At 41.3% G+C, this 17,412-nt stretch overlaps 1 protein-coding gene across 2 annotated transcripts in view; it reads right to left on the bottom strand.

Moving 5' to 3' along the window:
• The window catches only part of LOC106585776 (retinoic acid receptor RXR-alpha-B), a 43,810-nt gene extending 29,931 nt beyond the window's left edge, over positions 1 to 13,879 (bottom strand). Inside the window, exons 1-2 of one of the 2 annotated variants that reach the window (XM_014172379.2) lie at positions 13,609 to 13,879; positions 8,678 to 8,809 (exon numbers count right to left, since the gene is read on the bottom strand). In XM_014172379.2, coding sequence (XP_014027854.1) covers positions 8,678 to 8,809; positions 13,609 to 13,636 — 160 coding nt within the window. In that variant the 5' untranslated portion in view covers positions 13,637 to 13,879. The remainder of the gene's footprint in view (positions 1 to 8,677; positions 8,810 to 13,608) is intronic. The other variant, XM_014172382.2, reaches the window with a different exon arrangement.
• Positions 13,880 to 17,412: the final 3,533 nt, after the last annotated feature.

Genomic DNA, 17,412 nt, shown 5'->3' with positions numbered 1-17,412 from the left:
GATACTGTAACTGGCTCTAAACAAATTTAGCAATCTAAAAAATGGGCTAATTAACCTACTATCAGTGACTGACATAACAAGAGGAATAACTGCTGATGCACAACCAAGATTCGAAATTGCATCTTGTGGATTCTATTATTCGAACTCAGAACAGCAAGTTGAGACCACGACTGAGGACCCCCACTCAATTTTTTTTAAATGATTTTTTATTTTATTTATCCTAGGGCCTTCAAAAGAGGGTCGTGGGCTGCCAGTTGCCCATCCCTGATTTTAAACATTCTTAAGCAGGATTTACTGAAAGGCAAATCTATATGTGTGTGTAATCTTAAAACAATAAATTGACACATTTATTAAACATACTCACACTACGAGGGAGTATCAATTTAGCCTGTAGTTAATAAAACCACCATTTGTACTGCAAAAACCAACCAGTCCAAATCTATTGAAATTCCAATCCATCAAATAGAAATGTCAACACCTCAATTCAAAGTTAATTTAATAGGCTCTGTTACATTTGTTATATTCATGGCACAAATGCTATACACACCAACATAAAAAAAAAACACATGAGCTTTACAAAAACAATAAAACATGGGTAAACAAACAGCATAAATGTCATTTGTGTCAACATGAACTTTGGTCACATAAATCACTATGTTAAGAGAGTTTACAAGCTAGAGTGTCCCTGGTCCTTTTTAGTAAGCCTGAGTGTTATGTAACTGGGAGTGTCCTTCTGTGAGAATTCTGTGGTTGGTTTGAGTTGTCCAGCTTGGCATGGTGCCCATGTGTGACAGACAGGTTTGGGCTGGGTTTCCCACCCTCACTACATTCCCCAGTTATTCAGTGTGGGATATGTGAGAGCTGGAATTGTGAGACCCTGTGAATGCCTGGCAGTGCAGCAAATGGATCCTATTCTCCATCTCTGTATTCATTCCCCTATGGCACTGCCCTGGCTCTCTGCCAGCATCACAGCTGGCTTCAAATAGCTTTGGTGTCCTTCTCAAATACTTCAACTGCGCTCAATTGCACTTGCGTGAATAAATGAAACCAATGGGAATGTCCCAGAAGTGCAAAGACTGCACATCTGGCACTTACAGGTAGGCTCAATCAAACGCTCAACCAATTTGAAAAATAATAATACTATTTAAACTCAGGTCTGTCCAGCATAGGCCTGCAATCAGCACTACTCTATGTAGGCACAGGTAAAGAAAAATAAGGCATTACATACACCAGATAGGTGCAGTGAAATGTGTTGTTTTACAGGGTCAGCCATAGTAGTATGATAGGTGCAGTGAAATGTGTTGTTTTACAGGGTCAGCCATAATAGTATGATAGGTGCAGTAAAATGTGTTGTTTTACAGGGTCAGCCATAGTAGTATGATAGGTGCAGTAAAATGTGTTGCTTTACAGGGTCAGCCATAGTAGTATGATAGGTGCAGTAAAATGTGTTGCTTTACAGGGTCAGCCATAGCAGTATGATAGGTGCAGTAAAATGTGTTGTTTTACATGGTCAGCCATAGTAGTACAGTGCCCCTGGAGCAAATTAGGGTTAATTGCCTTGCTCAAGGGCACATCAAAAGATTTTTCACCTTGGTTGGCTCGGATATTCAAAACAAACACCTTTTGGTTACTGGCCCAACGCTCTAACCGCTAGGCTGCCAGGACATGCACACACACGTAAACCTGGGTAGGCAAACAGAGAGTCAGGGTGGGAAGGCAATGGTGGGACCAACTGCAAGTGAAACCAAAACCTTCATAGAATTGCAACAACTGCAACATATCTAATGATATGTATTTGAGAGAAATTGCACTACAATACAGATTCAATGCTGTGACCGTCTAATACTACGTCCCTCTAACATTGATGTCATTAGAGATTCAGTATAATGTGGGCAGATGGATCCCATGGCAACTATGCATTCTGGATCACCAGTAAATATGATGTAGTCACTGAGTCCACAGATCTGATTTATTTAGTTATTTATGCCAATTCTTGTTATTTTAATGTTAACACTGTGTTGAGGAATGTATGACTTCATTTCAATGTGCATCCAGGACTTGGGGCTATGGGCTATTCTAGGAGGGATGATGGGATGGAGGGAAGGAGGGAAGGAAGGAGAGTGCTGTCTTCTTTGTGTTGTATAGTCTAGGCTGGGATTCAAACAAAACGTAATACGCCGACATCCCACTGGACTTGACTTTTAAAGTAGTGATGAGGGGAAAATCAATACGGTTACATGTTATTTTTGACGATATATCGTATCGTGTTGTTTTGACAATATCGCAATATTATTTGTGCGCTAGTTTGCTGTACCTGCACCAAAACTCCAGTATTTTTCCTTTATAGCTTGTTCTCCATCTTCTTTTTAAATAGGGAGACAATTTCTTTTCAGCACTTTTATTTCCATTAAGTTTTTTGAATGGCTCTCTCTACTTCCCTCTGCAGCAGATATACGGTGAGAAATATGTTTGGAACATCTAAACGCAATACATATAGAATTGTGAGAATCGCAATAGATATCGTATCAGTACCTAAGTACCGTGATAATATCGCATTGTGAGGTCCCTAGCAATTCCCATCCCTATTTTAAAGGTGATTTCCCTGACGTGTGTGTTCAATAAGAAAATCCCTACAGAAAGGATTCCATCCTCTCTCTCTCAGTGTAAAGCTCAGTACAGTATCTGAACATCTAGCTCATGTGATGTCAAGAACATTTTAGTATTTTATTAGGATCCCCAGTAGCTGTTGCTGAAGCAGCACCTACTCTTCCTGGGTTCCACAACATAAAGCTGTGGCAACCACCAAACAACACTTGAAGGGAGTTGTGAAGGAAATGTACTAAATGTCCGCATTACTGTCATCGTTACTAACCTCCGCTCAGTCCAAATGTATTTTCACTAGGCCACTGTGGGTGTGATGTGGGAGGGTGTCTTATCACCTGCCTCCATTATATGGACATGGAGTCACATGCTGTATTTACACCCATACTATCACACCTACACCTAGCAGAAGAAATAACCTACTTTCAAAACCATCAGCAACCATCACCTCTTCAACTCCCTTAGTCTCTATACTGTAGTCTAAACTATCAGTTTTTAAGCAGTTATTCTGATTGAGTCGTGGGAACCGGGAGGACAAGGTTTTGAAATAATATATACCATTATGAAAGCAGGTAATTAAAGAGGCAGTGCAGTTAAAAATCATAATTTGTCCCAAAAATATTAAAATCCACACTATGAGGTCGAATGAACATTCTGAAATGGTGAAAATGATCATAATGCTCTTTTTGTGTAAGAGCTGTTGGTAAAAAAAAATGCCTGGAATTTCAGCCTGTTTAGGTGGGATGGACATGTTGGCCCACTGTCAAGTGTCAATGTGCAGCGGGTTGGACGGAGTCAGGCGCAGGACACAGAACTGAGTAAAAAACATACTTTACTCGAATAAACCACAAAATAATTCCACGCAGGGAAAATACTCCAGCTCACAGAAATAGCGAACACTTAACAACAAACAAACATGCACAAAACCAAGTGGGAACCAGAGGGTTAAATAGGGAATAAATAATAATGGAATGGAAACCAGGTGTGTACAATAAAGACAAAACAAATGGACAATGAAACGTAGATCGGTGGCGGCTAGAAAGGCGGTGACGTCGACCGCCGAATGCCGCCCGAACAAGGAGGCACCAACTTCGGCGGAAGTCGTGACACCCACATCATGCCATCACAATGTGATCTGATTATATTAGACCAATGACTGTTCGTCTGGGTAAGATGTGGGCCCTCCTATCAACCAATCAGGGCTGTGTATGTAAATATCTTCAAATTTGTTTCCTAGTGACCACATGATAAGACTGGGCATTTAAAAGGCCAAAGGAGGCTCAGGGAAATAAATGATACAAAATATATTTTGGAGTTATTTTCATTAAACAAACACATACAAACACACACAGTAATTTATTACAATCACAAAGACTGCACGGGGGCTTTAATGATATGTTCCAAAAAAAACATTAATGGACCCAAAAGGAGTTGAATAAATGGGCATGGCAGAAATGTGTTTATCCAAAATGTGTTTATCCAGAAATGTGGATAAACAACCTATTTCGGTGAATAATGTACTAAAAGGGAGAGATGGCAGCCAGTGAATGGTTTCGGAAAGAGATATAATTTCAGTGGAGAGATTGAGTTTAACTGTGACATGATTCGTCCCTAATGACTCCTGGGACTGAAAATAGGGAGGGACTGCATGAACTTGTCCAATTTGTTGCAAAACAGTAAAGAAATACATATAAGTTGTGTGCCCTAATGAACCTGAGTCTGATAAAGACCTGGGATAGATACAGTAGAGGCATCTCCACTGCACTTGCATCTCTCCAACCATCCTCTGCTGTAAGCAGCACAGACAGACACTACAACATGAAACCTGACCCCTGACATCACCATAGCAGTCTAAAGAGGGACATTGTACTGTAATTGTTGTTGTACCCACATAATCCAATAGAACATCTATTGTTATATGCCGCTTATACCACACACTTGCCTCAGTGTTTCCCCTTGGAAACATTCGTGTGGGGGCGGGGGGTGGCAATGCTGCAGTTGTAGAGGCCCTCTTGGCCGCAGAGACAAAATGCTTCTGTTTTAAAGCTAATTTTCTTCAATTGTACACTTTTTGCCATGGGGCTGAGAGAAAATGTGCAGTTTTAAACAAATTTTACCATGGCTTATACAGTGTTCTTATGCTATCTGAGTGACTCAAACATTATAAGAAAATCAATGGGGGCCCAATGCCATGCCATTTTTTGAATTTTAGATTCTCCCTGACTGTCTAGTTGTTATTTTGGGGATTGTTAGTTCTCAAAGATTCTCTTATTTAAAAAATATATAGGTCCACTATATTTTCTACATACTTTATATCTGATTTTAGTCTTTTAACTTTACACTGAAAACTATTTACCATCCCAAAAATTATATATAAACAAATAATAATAATGATGATTATTATTTATTAAACTTTTTGTAGTGGCGACCACGATTTAGCAGCGGCGGTGAGCCTCTGCTAAATGCATATAGGGGAAACACTGTCTCACAAAATCACTTGTCTCCCTCTCCTGTAAAGATGTGTTTCTCTAAGAAGGCATGTGTAGAAAGCTATCCCCGCGCTGCCAGTCTGCTTTCACTATAGCCCAGGCAGTGGCACTCATCATCAGGAAAACATAAGCTTAGTGCTGGGAAGAAACCCTCTTCAAATTGGCTTCCTCTCCCATCCAATCATACAGTGCATTTGGAAAGTATTCAGACACCTTCACTTTTTCCAAATGTTGTTACGTTACAGCCTTATTCTAAAATGTATTAAATCGTTTTTTGCCTCATCAATCTACACACAATACCTCATAATGAAGAAGCAAAAATATTTTTTTTCTATTTTTTTTGCGAATGTATAACAAAAAGAAGTATTCAGACACTTCACTCAGTACTTTGTTGAAGCACTTTTGGCAGCGATTACAACCTTGAGTCTTCTTGGGTATTACGCTACAAGCTTGGCATACCTGTATTTGGGGAGTTTCTCCAATTTTTCTCTGCAGATGCTCTCAAACTCTGTCAGATTGGATGGGAGCGTTGCTGCACAGCTATTTTCAGGTCTCTCCAGAGATGTTCGAACAGGTTCAAGTCCGAGCTCTGGCTGGGCCACTCAAGGACATTCAGAGACTTTTCCTGAAGCCACTCCTGCGTTGTCTAGGCTGTGTGGTTAAGGTCATTGTCCTGTTGGAAGGTTAACCTTCGCCCCAGTTTGAGGTCCTTAGTGCTCTGGAGCAGATTTTCATCAAGGATCTCTCTGTAATTTGCCTTGTTCATCTTTCCCTCGATCCTGACTAGTCTCCCAGACCCTGACACTGAAAAACATCCCCACAGCATGATTCTGACACTACCATGCTTCACCATAGGGATAGTGCCAGGTTTCCTCCAGACGTGGCGCTTAGCATTCAGGCCAAAGAGTTCAATCTTGGTTTCATCAGACCAGAGAATCTTGTTTCTCATGGTCAGAGAGTCCTTGACTTTTGGCAAACTCCAAGCGGGCTGTCATGTGCCTTATACTAAGGAGTGGCTTCCTTATGGCCACTCTACCATAAAGGCCTGATTGGTGGAGTGCTGCAGAGATGAGGAACTCTGAACCTCTATCAGAGTGACCATTGGGTTATTGGTCACCTCCCTGACAAAGGCCCTTCTCCCCCGATTGCTCACTTCTCCCCCGATTGCCCATTGTGTTCTTGGGGACCTTCAATGCCACAGACATTTTTTGGTACCATTCCCCAGATCTTTGCTTCGACACAATCCTATCTCAGAGCTCTACTGACAAGTTTTCAACCTCATGGCTTGGTTTATGCTCTGACATGCTCTGTCAATTTCAAACAACCTGTTTTTGTTTTGTCATGATAGGGTATTATGTGTAGATTGATGAGGAAAATTGTTTATTTAATCAATTTTAGAATAAGGCTGTAACGTAACAAAATGTGGAAAAAGTCAAGGCGTCTGAATACTTTCCGAATGCACTGTAGGTCAGCCCAGATATTCCATTCACCCATTCTGCTTTACCCAATAACTGAAACATTGCATTAAACCTTCTGGTTTGTGCAGACCTTTCACATGTGTAGTTTTTATACGTGTAATCGGCCTGTGTGTAGCTGGTGTAGAGAGGCAGGCGCAGGACAGAAGATATGAGTATTCACAAATACAACACAATATACCGAGCCAACAACAACGGACCGTATACAAGACAAACAATTACTCACAAACAAACATGGGGGAACAGAGGGTTAAATAATGAACAAGTAATTGGGGGATTGAAACCAGGTGTGTAAGACAAAGACAAAACAAATGGAAAATGAAAAGTGGATCGGCGATGGCTAGAAAGCCGGTGACGTCGACCGCCGAACGGCGCCGAACAAGGAGAGGGACCGACTTCGGCGGAAGTCGCGACAACATGTGCATGTAATGTAGTCTCCCCTCCCCACGGCTTTGTTTGGTTTCAGGTGACAAAAGTTCTTCCAAGTTTGGATTGCTGCGCTATTCTCAGTCCTCGGAGACAGAATCCTCTCCAGGCTGTGTGTGAGACATGTCAACCCACCACATCACAGAGAAGTGTTAAAGTCATCTGCATGCCCTCTGGAGGTTCCCATCATCCTCTTGTCTATTCTGAACCGCAGATAGCATGTTATCATTGGGACTTTCCATAGCAAATGAACACCTCAGGAACTATAACAAGGCAATAGAAGTGATTCGGTTCTGTACAACCCGTTTAAATGCAGTTCAACAAACCAATGACTAGATGAAACTCTAATCAAGGCTCATGACTAGTTTTATCTGTTATTTACATGTCAGATAAGTGTTTATGTGGATGAATATGTTTTACTGAATCAACATTCTACCAGTTGCATATGATAGGTAATTACTGGATTTTTTCACACATCAGATGGGAACTGTGAGGGCTGTGGAAGAGAACTCAGCTCAGGCTGTGTTGTAACATCCCACTGGGAACAGATGTCAATTCAACATCTATTCCACGTTGGTTCAATGTAATTTCATTTAAATTGTGTGGAAAAACGTTGATGCAACTAGTGTGTGCCCATTGGGATGTCGACATAGGAAAATATTATTTGTAGTTGACACAGTTTTCAGGCAAAGACAACAACAAAAAAGTCCACCAAGAGGTTGAATATTAAAAATCAGGTGTCCTAAAAATATAAGGTAGTTGATACCACCACGCTCCACTAGAATACCCTGCCAGTCATGTTTTTGTGTTGTTTTTCTGGAAAAATTTATTGATTTGTCAGTTCCATGTAAAGTAATTGAATGATTACATTTCCAATCATGTTTACATACTGTTATCATTATTAATCATGTACAATTAGAAACCAAAAATGCCCAATGCAGACACTATTTTACATTATATCATATACATGTATATACAACAGTAACTGGTTGATACAGGTGAGACAAACAGAAATTGTATAAGTGATGCACAGGTGTGTTCCTGCCAGGGGGTTTATCACAGGTGTGTTCCTGCTAGGGGGTTTATCACAGGTGTGTTCCTGCCAGGGGGTTTACCACAGGTGTGTTCCTGCCAGGGGGTTTACCACAGGTGTGTTCCTACCAGGGGGTTTATCACAGGTGTGTTCCTGCCAGGGGGTTTATCACAGGTGTGTTCCTGCCAGGGGGTTTACCACAGGTGTGTTCCTGCCATGGGGTTTACCACAGGTGTGTTCCTGCCAGGGGGTTTACCACAGGTGTGTTCCTGCCATGGGGTTTATCACAGGTGTGTTCCTGCCATGGGGTTTATCACAGGTGTGTTCCTGCCATGGGGTTTATCACAGGTGTGTTCCTGCTAGGGAGTTTATCACAGGTGTGTTCCTGCCAGGGGGTTTATCACAGGTGTGTTCCTGCCAGGGGGGTTTACCACAGGTGTGTTCCTGCCATGGGGTTTATCACAGGTGTGTTCCTGCTAGGGAGTTTATCACAGGTGTGTTCCTGCCAGGGGGTTTACCACAGGTGTGTTCCTGCCAGGGGGTTTATCAAAGCTGTGTTCCTGCTAGGGGGTTTATAACAGGTATGTTCCTGCTAGGGGGTTTATAACAGGTATGTTCCTGCCAGGGGGTTTATCACAGGTGTGTTCCTTTACCTGTGGGTCTCCTGTGCTGGTGAAGTGGGCAAATGCCTGTTTGGCACAAGCATGCTGTGGGCGAGCCGCCTGTCTCCCCCGGGCACCATCGCTGAGGAGGTGGGGCTACCGAGCATTGGCTCTTGAGGAAGCCTGTAGGGTGTAGGGGCATATCACATGGGAAAGGACTATTAATCCCACTGGATGAGGAATTCTCTTCAGAACACAGCAGAGCTCACATGCACAATAAAAACAGAAATCTCACAACAGCTGATGAGTCCACCAATCTAGTACCTTTATCAAGTGGAAGGTAGTTCAATCAGGCATAAGCCAATTATATTTACATACATTTCAAGTAACATACTTTAGTTCAATACATTGAGAAACAAAACAAAAAGGTAAAAAAATATAACCTTTTTTATAGGGATCTAGGGATTGGAAGCACTTCAAAGACGGTCTTATCAGTGATAGGTGTGCTACTGAAATGGCCTCTAGACACAAGGAAAACACTCCAAGTAAAACACTCAGTGGTGTAAAGTACTTAAGTAAAAATACTTTGAAGCACAACTTAAGTAGTTTTTGGGGGTATCTGTACTTTACTATTTATATTTTTGACTACTTTTACTTTTACTTCACTAGAAAATAATATTTTCCCTGACCCCCAAAAGTACTTGTTACATTTTGAATGCTTAGCAGGACAGAAAATGGTCCAATTCACCCACTTATCAACAGAACCTCCCTGGTCATCCTTACTGCCTCTGATCTGGCGGACTCACTAAACACAAATGCATCGTATGTAAATTATGTCTGACTGTTGGTGTGCCCCTGGCTATCTGTAATTTTAAAAAACAACAAAATTGTGCCGTCTGGTTTGCTTTAAATTATTCATACTTTTACTCTTAATACTTACGTATATTTAAAACCAAATACTTTTAGACTTTTACTCAAGTAGTAATTTACTGGGTGACTTTCACTTTTATTTGAGTCATTTTCTATTAAGGTATCTTTACAATGCAATGAAAACACTCCAAAGAAAGCACTCCAAGGAAAACACTCTAAGGAAAACACTCTAAGGAAAACACTCCAAGGAAAACACTCCAAGGAAAACACTCTAAGGAAAACACTCCAAGGAAAACACTCTAAGGAAAACACTCTAAGGAAAACACTCTAAGGAAAACACTCTAAGGAAAACACTCTAAGGAAAACACTCCAAGGAAAACACTCCAAGGAAAACACTCTAAGGAAAACACTCCAAGGAAAACACTCCAAGGTAAACACTCCAAGGTAAACATTCTGTTTGATTTTATTGATTTCAGTGACACTTCCTTCCTTTAAAGAGCCAGGTTTACGAGACCTCTGCTTGTGTTGTTGCTTTCTTGGAATATAATCACCCTGCCTGGACTTGTATTTGGTTTCCAAGATAATCAAGACAGGGGGTCAGAGTTCAGCGGTGTAGTCCAATACATCAATAACGTCATAAACAGAGTATGGCTGGAGGGACAGACCTACAGCAATATCATCTATTGTCGTTGTGTGCCAATTTGATAAGAAGTCACCTTCAAGTGTCTTTTGTTAAGCCGATGGCTACATTAGAGAAGAGTGGAAGCAGGACTCTCCAACATTTCCATTTCACAAGATGCCAATCATTAAGTGACCTATTGTGTTGTGTTATGTGTTGTGTTGTAGGTAGGCTTTTTGAGAGTGCAGATGTATTGAACTTTACTTAGAAGTGTTGGCAAGCCGAGTTTAGATTAAGGATTTTTGGATGACCTAGTCCAAAAAATTGCAAGAAACTATGTTAGCTCTTTGCACCCATATTCTGGTCTGAAGGCCTAATTAGAAAGAAGCAACAATGAGCATACCCATAAAAAAATCTTTCAACAATTATCTTATTGAAAATAAAAAGTATATTTGTCACAGTAAAGACGGAGTGCATACTGGTGATGCTGACAATGCAGCTCTTTGAATGTAATAGGTCATTCACCAGCTTTAAACCCCATGCTATACTATCTACACTTTTAGGCAAAAGGGTTCCCAAACGGTTCTTCGGCTGTCCCCATAGGATAACCCTTTTTGGTTCCAGGTATAACTATTTTGGGTTCCATGTAGAACCCTCTGGGGAAACAGTTTTACATGGAACCCAATAAAGTTCTTCCTGGAACCAAACGGGTTCTACCTGGAACCAAAAAGTGTTCTTCAAAGGGTTATTCTATGGGGACAGCCAAAGATACCATTTCGGTTCTAGATAGCACCTTTTTTTCTAAGAGTGTATTGCCAAATTCTCTAGAATGACATTGGAGGCACAATATCCAAGCTGTGAAATCTGAGCTGATGCAGCAAGAGAGAAAAGACAGTGGAAAAAATGGTGTGCGCGTGTGTGTGCGTGCCTATACCCCATAGCATGTGATCCAGGCAGGGGAAGTTTTGACCCCAGGTTCAATTTCATGGTCAGGGTTTATTCCTCAACTCATTCTTCGAGTCAGCTCTGCTCTGAATAGCCCCGCCCTCTCTGCCTTTCTCAGGGCCCGACCCGTATACACAAGGCATCTCGGGGAAGGAGTGTTGATCTAGGATCAGGTTCCACCCTGTAGATACTGTATAATCTTATTCATTATGATATAAAAGGCAAAACAGATCCTAGGTTTCGGCCATGCCTTATGTAAGACACAAGTCTCTCAATAATACAGAGACAATGTTCTCTTCTAAAAAAATGTTTTTTTGAGTGAGATTTCATTTTTTTAAAGACACAAAGTTCCTTTGACATAGACTGAGACAGGGAATCATTTAATACAAAGTGTCCAAACTTCCCTCTCTCTCCTGATCCTTTCATTAATGAATTTCATGGCCAAAACAATTCCCCTTCTGCTGCCTTCTAGTACAATATTAGGGAGAAGCTGTTAGCTCATTTACAGTAATACAGCTCATTTACAGTTAATACATACTGTAGCAAAGCAGCTTATACCATTGGATAACAAATCTGCCTCATGAGAGTATATCAATTTGACTCTCTTTGGTAAAAACAGAACAATAACAATAATTCCAAAAACAGGAACACAGGCAATTGCACACACTCACACACACACGCAGACACACAGTTGATTGTTGTACAGTGCGTGTTCCCTGAGCCAGATTCCATCACAGGTTGAACCTCAGGTGCACCAGAAGAAATATTGAGCTCTGAGCTCATGATCGAATATCTTGACAAGGGATCTCACAGCATACCCAATCACCACAGTAGTGCTTTCATCCTGAGGCCATTACAGAAGAACAGCCAGGTTAATATCTGTTGGCTGAGCCTGGCTGGTCCTCACTCACATTTACCAGAGATGGAGAAAACCATCTAGTCTGTGCAGTCAGTCACTGACAGCGGAATGCTCACTGCACTGATGTCAGACACATATATCACCTCAACTAGCTGTTCATCTTTCTCTTGTTCATAGGTTGACAATGAAAAAGCAAAATGCAGTCAGCAATGAGCAAAATAATCAGAATAATGCAATTAATATTCAGGAAGGTGAGTTCCAATGTGAGTCCCCAATACTGCCACTTGCAATCCACTTGCAAATCATGTTCATCACATACATTGTGCAGTTTACCGGTAAACTTCATGACAAAATACGGCCATAATAAAACAGAACTCAGATATCTTATTCAAGCTCTTATTTTGAAATTACCAGCAAACCATCCATCCTCTGTAGTTTGCCTCTGAGTACACTGTAGGCTACAGTGCAATGAGGAGCATGCTGCTGGTGCTGGCATTGTTTTTGTAGACGGACTGGCCTGGGACTTGTGGTTGTCTGTGAAACATTGACCTAAAGCAATTAAGTTCCCCTTTAAACCTCAACAAAATAAAAGGGACAGCTGCAGACCTTCACAATGGACCAAACTTCACCTTAGACACAGACCTGCCATGCTGTAAAACATCATTGTTCTGTTTAAATGATGGGGTCTTGACTGACTAAATACGCCCTTCCAGGTTGAAGGGCGTATTTAGCAACGACCATGGACTTGGGAGGATATGGACTAGGTGTGTGGCTTCCTTGTGGAAGTCTAGCTAGTGCTCTCGCAGCCTGTAAAAGTTAAATAGCTACAACATGGAGTCCATCTAGGAATGGTCTTCCATATATGCAACACGGTGAAAGATCAGCTCTGTCCAGTCAACTGGGAAGAGGGGTCAAGAAAAACATCTGACACACACAAACAGCTGAATTAATACACATACAAGAGAATAGTGGTGATGAAACAATATTGTACTTTTATAATAAGTTCATATTTCGAGGGAAATAGTATAGCCTAGTGTATACTGTTTCTAAAATGATAGCAGGGGAGTGAACAACTCTCAACAACAGCAACAACAACAAACTACTTCTCACCAAAGAGTTCTGTCAAAATAAGTATCAGAATGCCAGTTAATACCTTCCTAAATATTCTGAAATAAAAACAAGATATATATGTATATATCAAGCTATTGAGATTTTTTTATTTTGTATTATTGAGAATACATTATAACAGGGTACGTTTTTCTGAATGGATTATCTAAATAAAGGTAGCTTGGAAAAACGAAATGCTGAATGATCATTGTTGGTTTATGCAATAATCAGTTTGCCAAATCTTCATATTCACACTCATATTTACACGTTATTATCGCACGTCCTGGATTGAAATGTCTTCCTGCCGAGCATGTATTACTTAAACGTTTCAATGTGTCCTCTATGTTGTAATCATCATCAACTGTTCATACCATAATGTATTACAAATTGGTTACAAAGTATCTCGCATAAAAGTTTATCCTTGAACGATAATCGACTCGCCTATTAGGCTACTTTCTCTATGTCATGATGACTGATGTTTTCAAATGTGCCACAACAACAGTGTTCCAGAAGTCTTTGCAATGGAAGGACCAGTGGCAATTACAAATTGTAATGTCACATTTTATATCGGATGAAACTTACCAAAAGAAAGGAATGGTTTGGTTTCCATGTTAGCTCATACCAGCGAATCTTCCCAACAGCAATACCGGCCTATCACAGATCAAGAAGCCAAACGTATGCTCTAGTGAAAGGGACAGTTCTAGCCTTGGTAGAAATCCAGCGATGTCACCGCCGACTTCGTGAAATCCGGACGTGAATTCAGATTCACAATACCTTCCGTTTACTGTGTTTTGTCCCACAACCATTGCTAGTGTGCTTACCACAACCTATGATGGGGACCCTCCAAGGGGGATTCCCAGTATGGCTTCAAGAATCAGCGACAGCCTATTGTGTAGACCTATTATTGTGCCCCCATCCTTGAGCCCTAAATGTTGATTGGCAGAAAGCTGTTGTATATAAGACCTTGTACCACTGGTATGACCAAACGTTTATTTTTACTGCTGTAATTAGGTTGGTAACCAGTTTATAATAGCAATAAGGCACCTCGGGGGTTTGTGGTGTATTGCCAATATACCACGGTAAAGGGCTATGTCCAGGTACTCTGCGTTACGTGGTGCCTAAGAACACCCATTAGCAGTGGTATATTGGCCATATACCACACGCCCTCGTGCCTTATTGCTTAATCATAGAACAATAACTTTATTTTCCTCTACACACAATATTGAGTAGGCTATTACATTCACATAGGCCTAGTATAAATAACATATTTTACAATGATATTTAACTTTGAAAAAGGAAACAATTTTGCATTGTTGTTTTAAATACCGTTGGCTAGTATATTATTTTAGAGATTATATGTTTTAAAATGCTCAATGTTCAACAAACTTGGGGACAGCGTATACTTTCTTGGTGAAGTGTTTCCAGCGAATACGAACGAGGAAAAGCATTTGGTAAAATAACAGGCTGAGGGCTGAGATAGTGAGATCTGAGCTTGACTGTTCAGACACACTCCTCTCAGGGAAAAATGCCCCAGCAGAATGATGGCTTTTCCTGTTGTGTTTAACTCTCTCCACAGAGACACATAGCCAGCCAATCCATCAGCTGTTGGAGTTCGTGTTGAGTGGAGTGTGTTTTAGCAACAAAAAAACCAGATCTACCCCCTAACACCTACCCTGTGTCCAAGATGGCACCCTATTCCCCATATAGTGTGCTACTTTTGACCAGAGCCCTGGGGAAAAAAAGACCAAATAAGTGTGCAATGCATTTCCTGTCAAACATATCGGTATGTTCCAGATTTCACATAATTACATTCATTATCTGATATGTTTGATCTCGTCTTAATAAATAGACCAAGAAATGTTATCCTGTTCCTTCTCACATTCTTAATATATACAAATATATACAAAAAGACTGCCATAAATCTTCACACTTCCTTCCTTTGGGTAGTAACAATGTATTCCCATTCAAAATCCTAATTTCCCAAACCCCTAACCCTAAACTTTACCCTAACCCTAAACCTTTACCCTAACCCTAACCTTTACCTTAACCCCAAGCACTAAATCTATCCCTTAATTAAACCTAAAATAGCCTTTTTAAATGTCCTGATTATTTAAATACTTTTTCTTGTTTCATATCTTGTCAGGACATTCTTGTCATCAAGACAGGAAAACAAGTCCAGATACACATACACACACACAATAACTATAGCCATCAGATAGTCATCATCTGACTCAAATAGAGTTGTTCAAGCCAAGACATTCTCAAGATGTCAAACGTCAAGGTTATCAGAAGGACACCATAATGAACAGAACTCTGATCTGTTTCACCTGTCTTTGTGATTGTCTCCACCCCCCTCCATGTGTCGCCCATCTTCCCCATTATCCCCTGTGTACTTGTACCTGTGTTCTCTGTTAGTCTGTTGCCAGTTTGTCTTGTTTGTCAAGCTGACCAGCGTTGGTCCTTTCAGCTCCTGTTTTTTCCCAGCTTCTCTTTTTCTCACCCTCCTGTTTTTGATCCTCGCCTGTCCCGTCTCTGTACCCGCCTGCTTGACCACTCTGCCTGCCCCTGAGCCTGCCCGCCGACCGGTACCCTTGCCCCTTCTCTGGATTATTGACCCCTGCCTGCCTTGACCTGTCTCTTGCCTGCCCCTTGGACTATTAAACCATTGTTTATTCAACGTGTCTGTATCTGGGTCTTACCTTGATTCCTGATAGAACTTAGCAAACTCACAAATATGTCACACTATATACAAGACTATGTAGATATACTACAAATACAGTGCACACCAGCAAACCATTCACAAGGAAAACACTAGCACAACAGTCTAAACTGAATGAAATGATTACTGATTTCCATATTTTATACAAATTAACCATTCAATAAGCAGACAAAGTCATACTACTCACCCCTTAGAGCTCAGAACACCTGCTGTATTGCCTCTACCACAAAGTGAATAGGGAGACACCAGAAGTAATGATTGGTAACATCTTGAGCTTACTTTGTTATGTCTCATCACACATCTCCCTGCTGTCATGACTGTGTGTGTCCATCTCAGGCTACAGTGGGGCCCCTCCGGAACATCACCGGCAGGCTAACTCCATGGTGGGGTTTGTTGTTGGGTCACAGTCAAGTCAACTCCAAAGCAAGCACCCCACTGACATGAGGCCTGGAGTTGGCCTTTAGTGACCTGGCAGGGTGCAGTAAGCTCACCAGTGATGGAGACACAGGGCTAAAAAGGGAAAGGCCATGAGTAGTACTGTTCTGTTGTAGGTGGCACTGTGAGACATTAGGAATTCAGACATAATGGGTATCATTCTCCATAAAAATGAAGTAACCCTGCAAAATGTCTTGCTGCATCCAAGGTGTTCTAAGAGAAAAATAACATACAGTTCCTTCGGAAAGTACTCAGACCCCTTGACTTTGCTACGTTACAGCCTTATTCTAAAATTAATTTAAAAATCTACACACAATCTACGCAATCTACACACAATACCCCATAATGACTAAGTGAAAAAAGGGTTTTAGAATATTTGTATTAAAAATAAAAACCTAAGTAATTTACATATGTATTCAGAACCTTTGCTTTGAGACTTGAAATTGAGCTCAGGTGCATCCTGTTTCCATTGATCATCCTTGAGGTGTTTCTACAACTTGATTGGAGTCCACCTGTGGTAAATTCAATTGATTGGACATGATTTGGATAGGCACACACCTGTCTATATAAGGTTCCACAGTTGACAGTGCATGTCAAAGCCCTGTAGAGCCCTGAGTCAGGATTGTGTCAAGTCACAGATCTGGGGAAGGGTACCAAAACATTTCCGCAGCATTGGGGCCAACACAGTGGCCTCCATCATTTAAAAACTGAAGAAGTTTGGAACCACCAAGACTCTTCCTAGAGCTGGCCGCCCAGCCAAACTGAGCAATCGGGGGATAAGGGCTTTGATCATGGAGGTGACTAAGAACCCGATAGCTCAAGAGTTCCTCTGTGAAGATGGGAGAACCTTCCATAAGGACAACCATCTATGCAGCACTCCACCAATCAGGCCTTTATGGTAGCTTGGCCAGATGGAAGCCACTCCTCAGTAAAATGCACATGACAGCCCACCTGGAGTTTGCCAAAAGGCCCCTAAAGGATCTCAGACCATGATAAACAAGATTCTCTAGCCTGATGAAACCAAGATTGAACTCTTTGGATGTTTTTCAGCAGCAGGGACTGGGAGACTAGTCAGGTTTGAGGGAAAGATGAACAGAGCAAAGTACAGAGAGAGCCTTGATGGAAACCTGCTCCAGAGCGCTCAGACTGGGGCCAAGGTTCACCTTCCAACAGGATAATGACCCTAAGCACATAGCCAAGACAACACAGGAGTGGCTTCGGGACAAGTCTCT

This window comes from Salmo salar, chromosome ssa24 (genome assembly GCF_905237065.1).
Source record: "Salmo salar chromosome ssa24, Ssal_v3.1, whole genome shotgun sequence".
Classification (NCBI taxonomy): domain Eukaryota; kingdom Metazoa; phylum Chordata; class Actinopteri; order Salmoniformes; family Salmonidae; genus Salmo; species Salmo salar.
The sequence above is the reverse complement of the archived record's forward strand: the minus strand, read 5'-3'. Positions and strand labels throughout refer to the sequence as shown.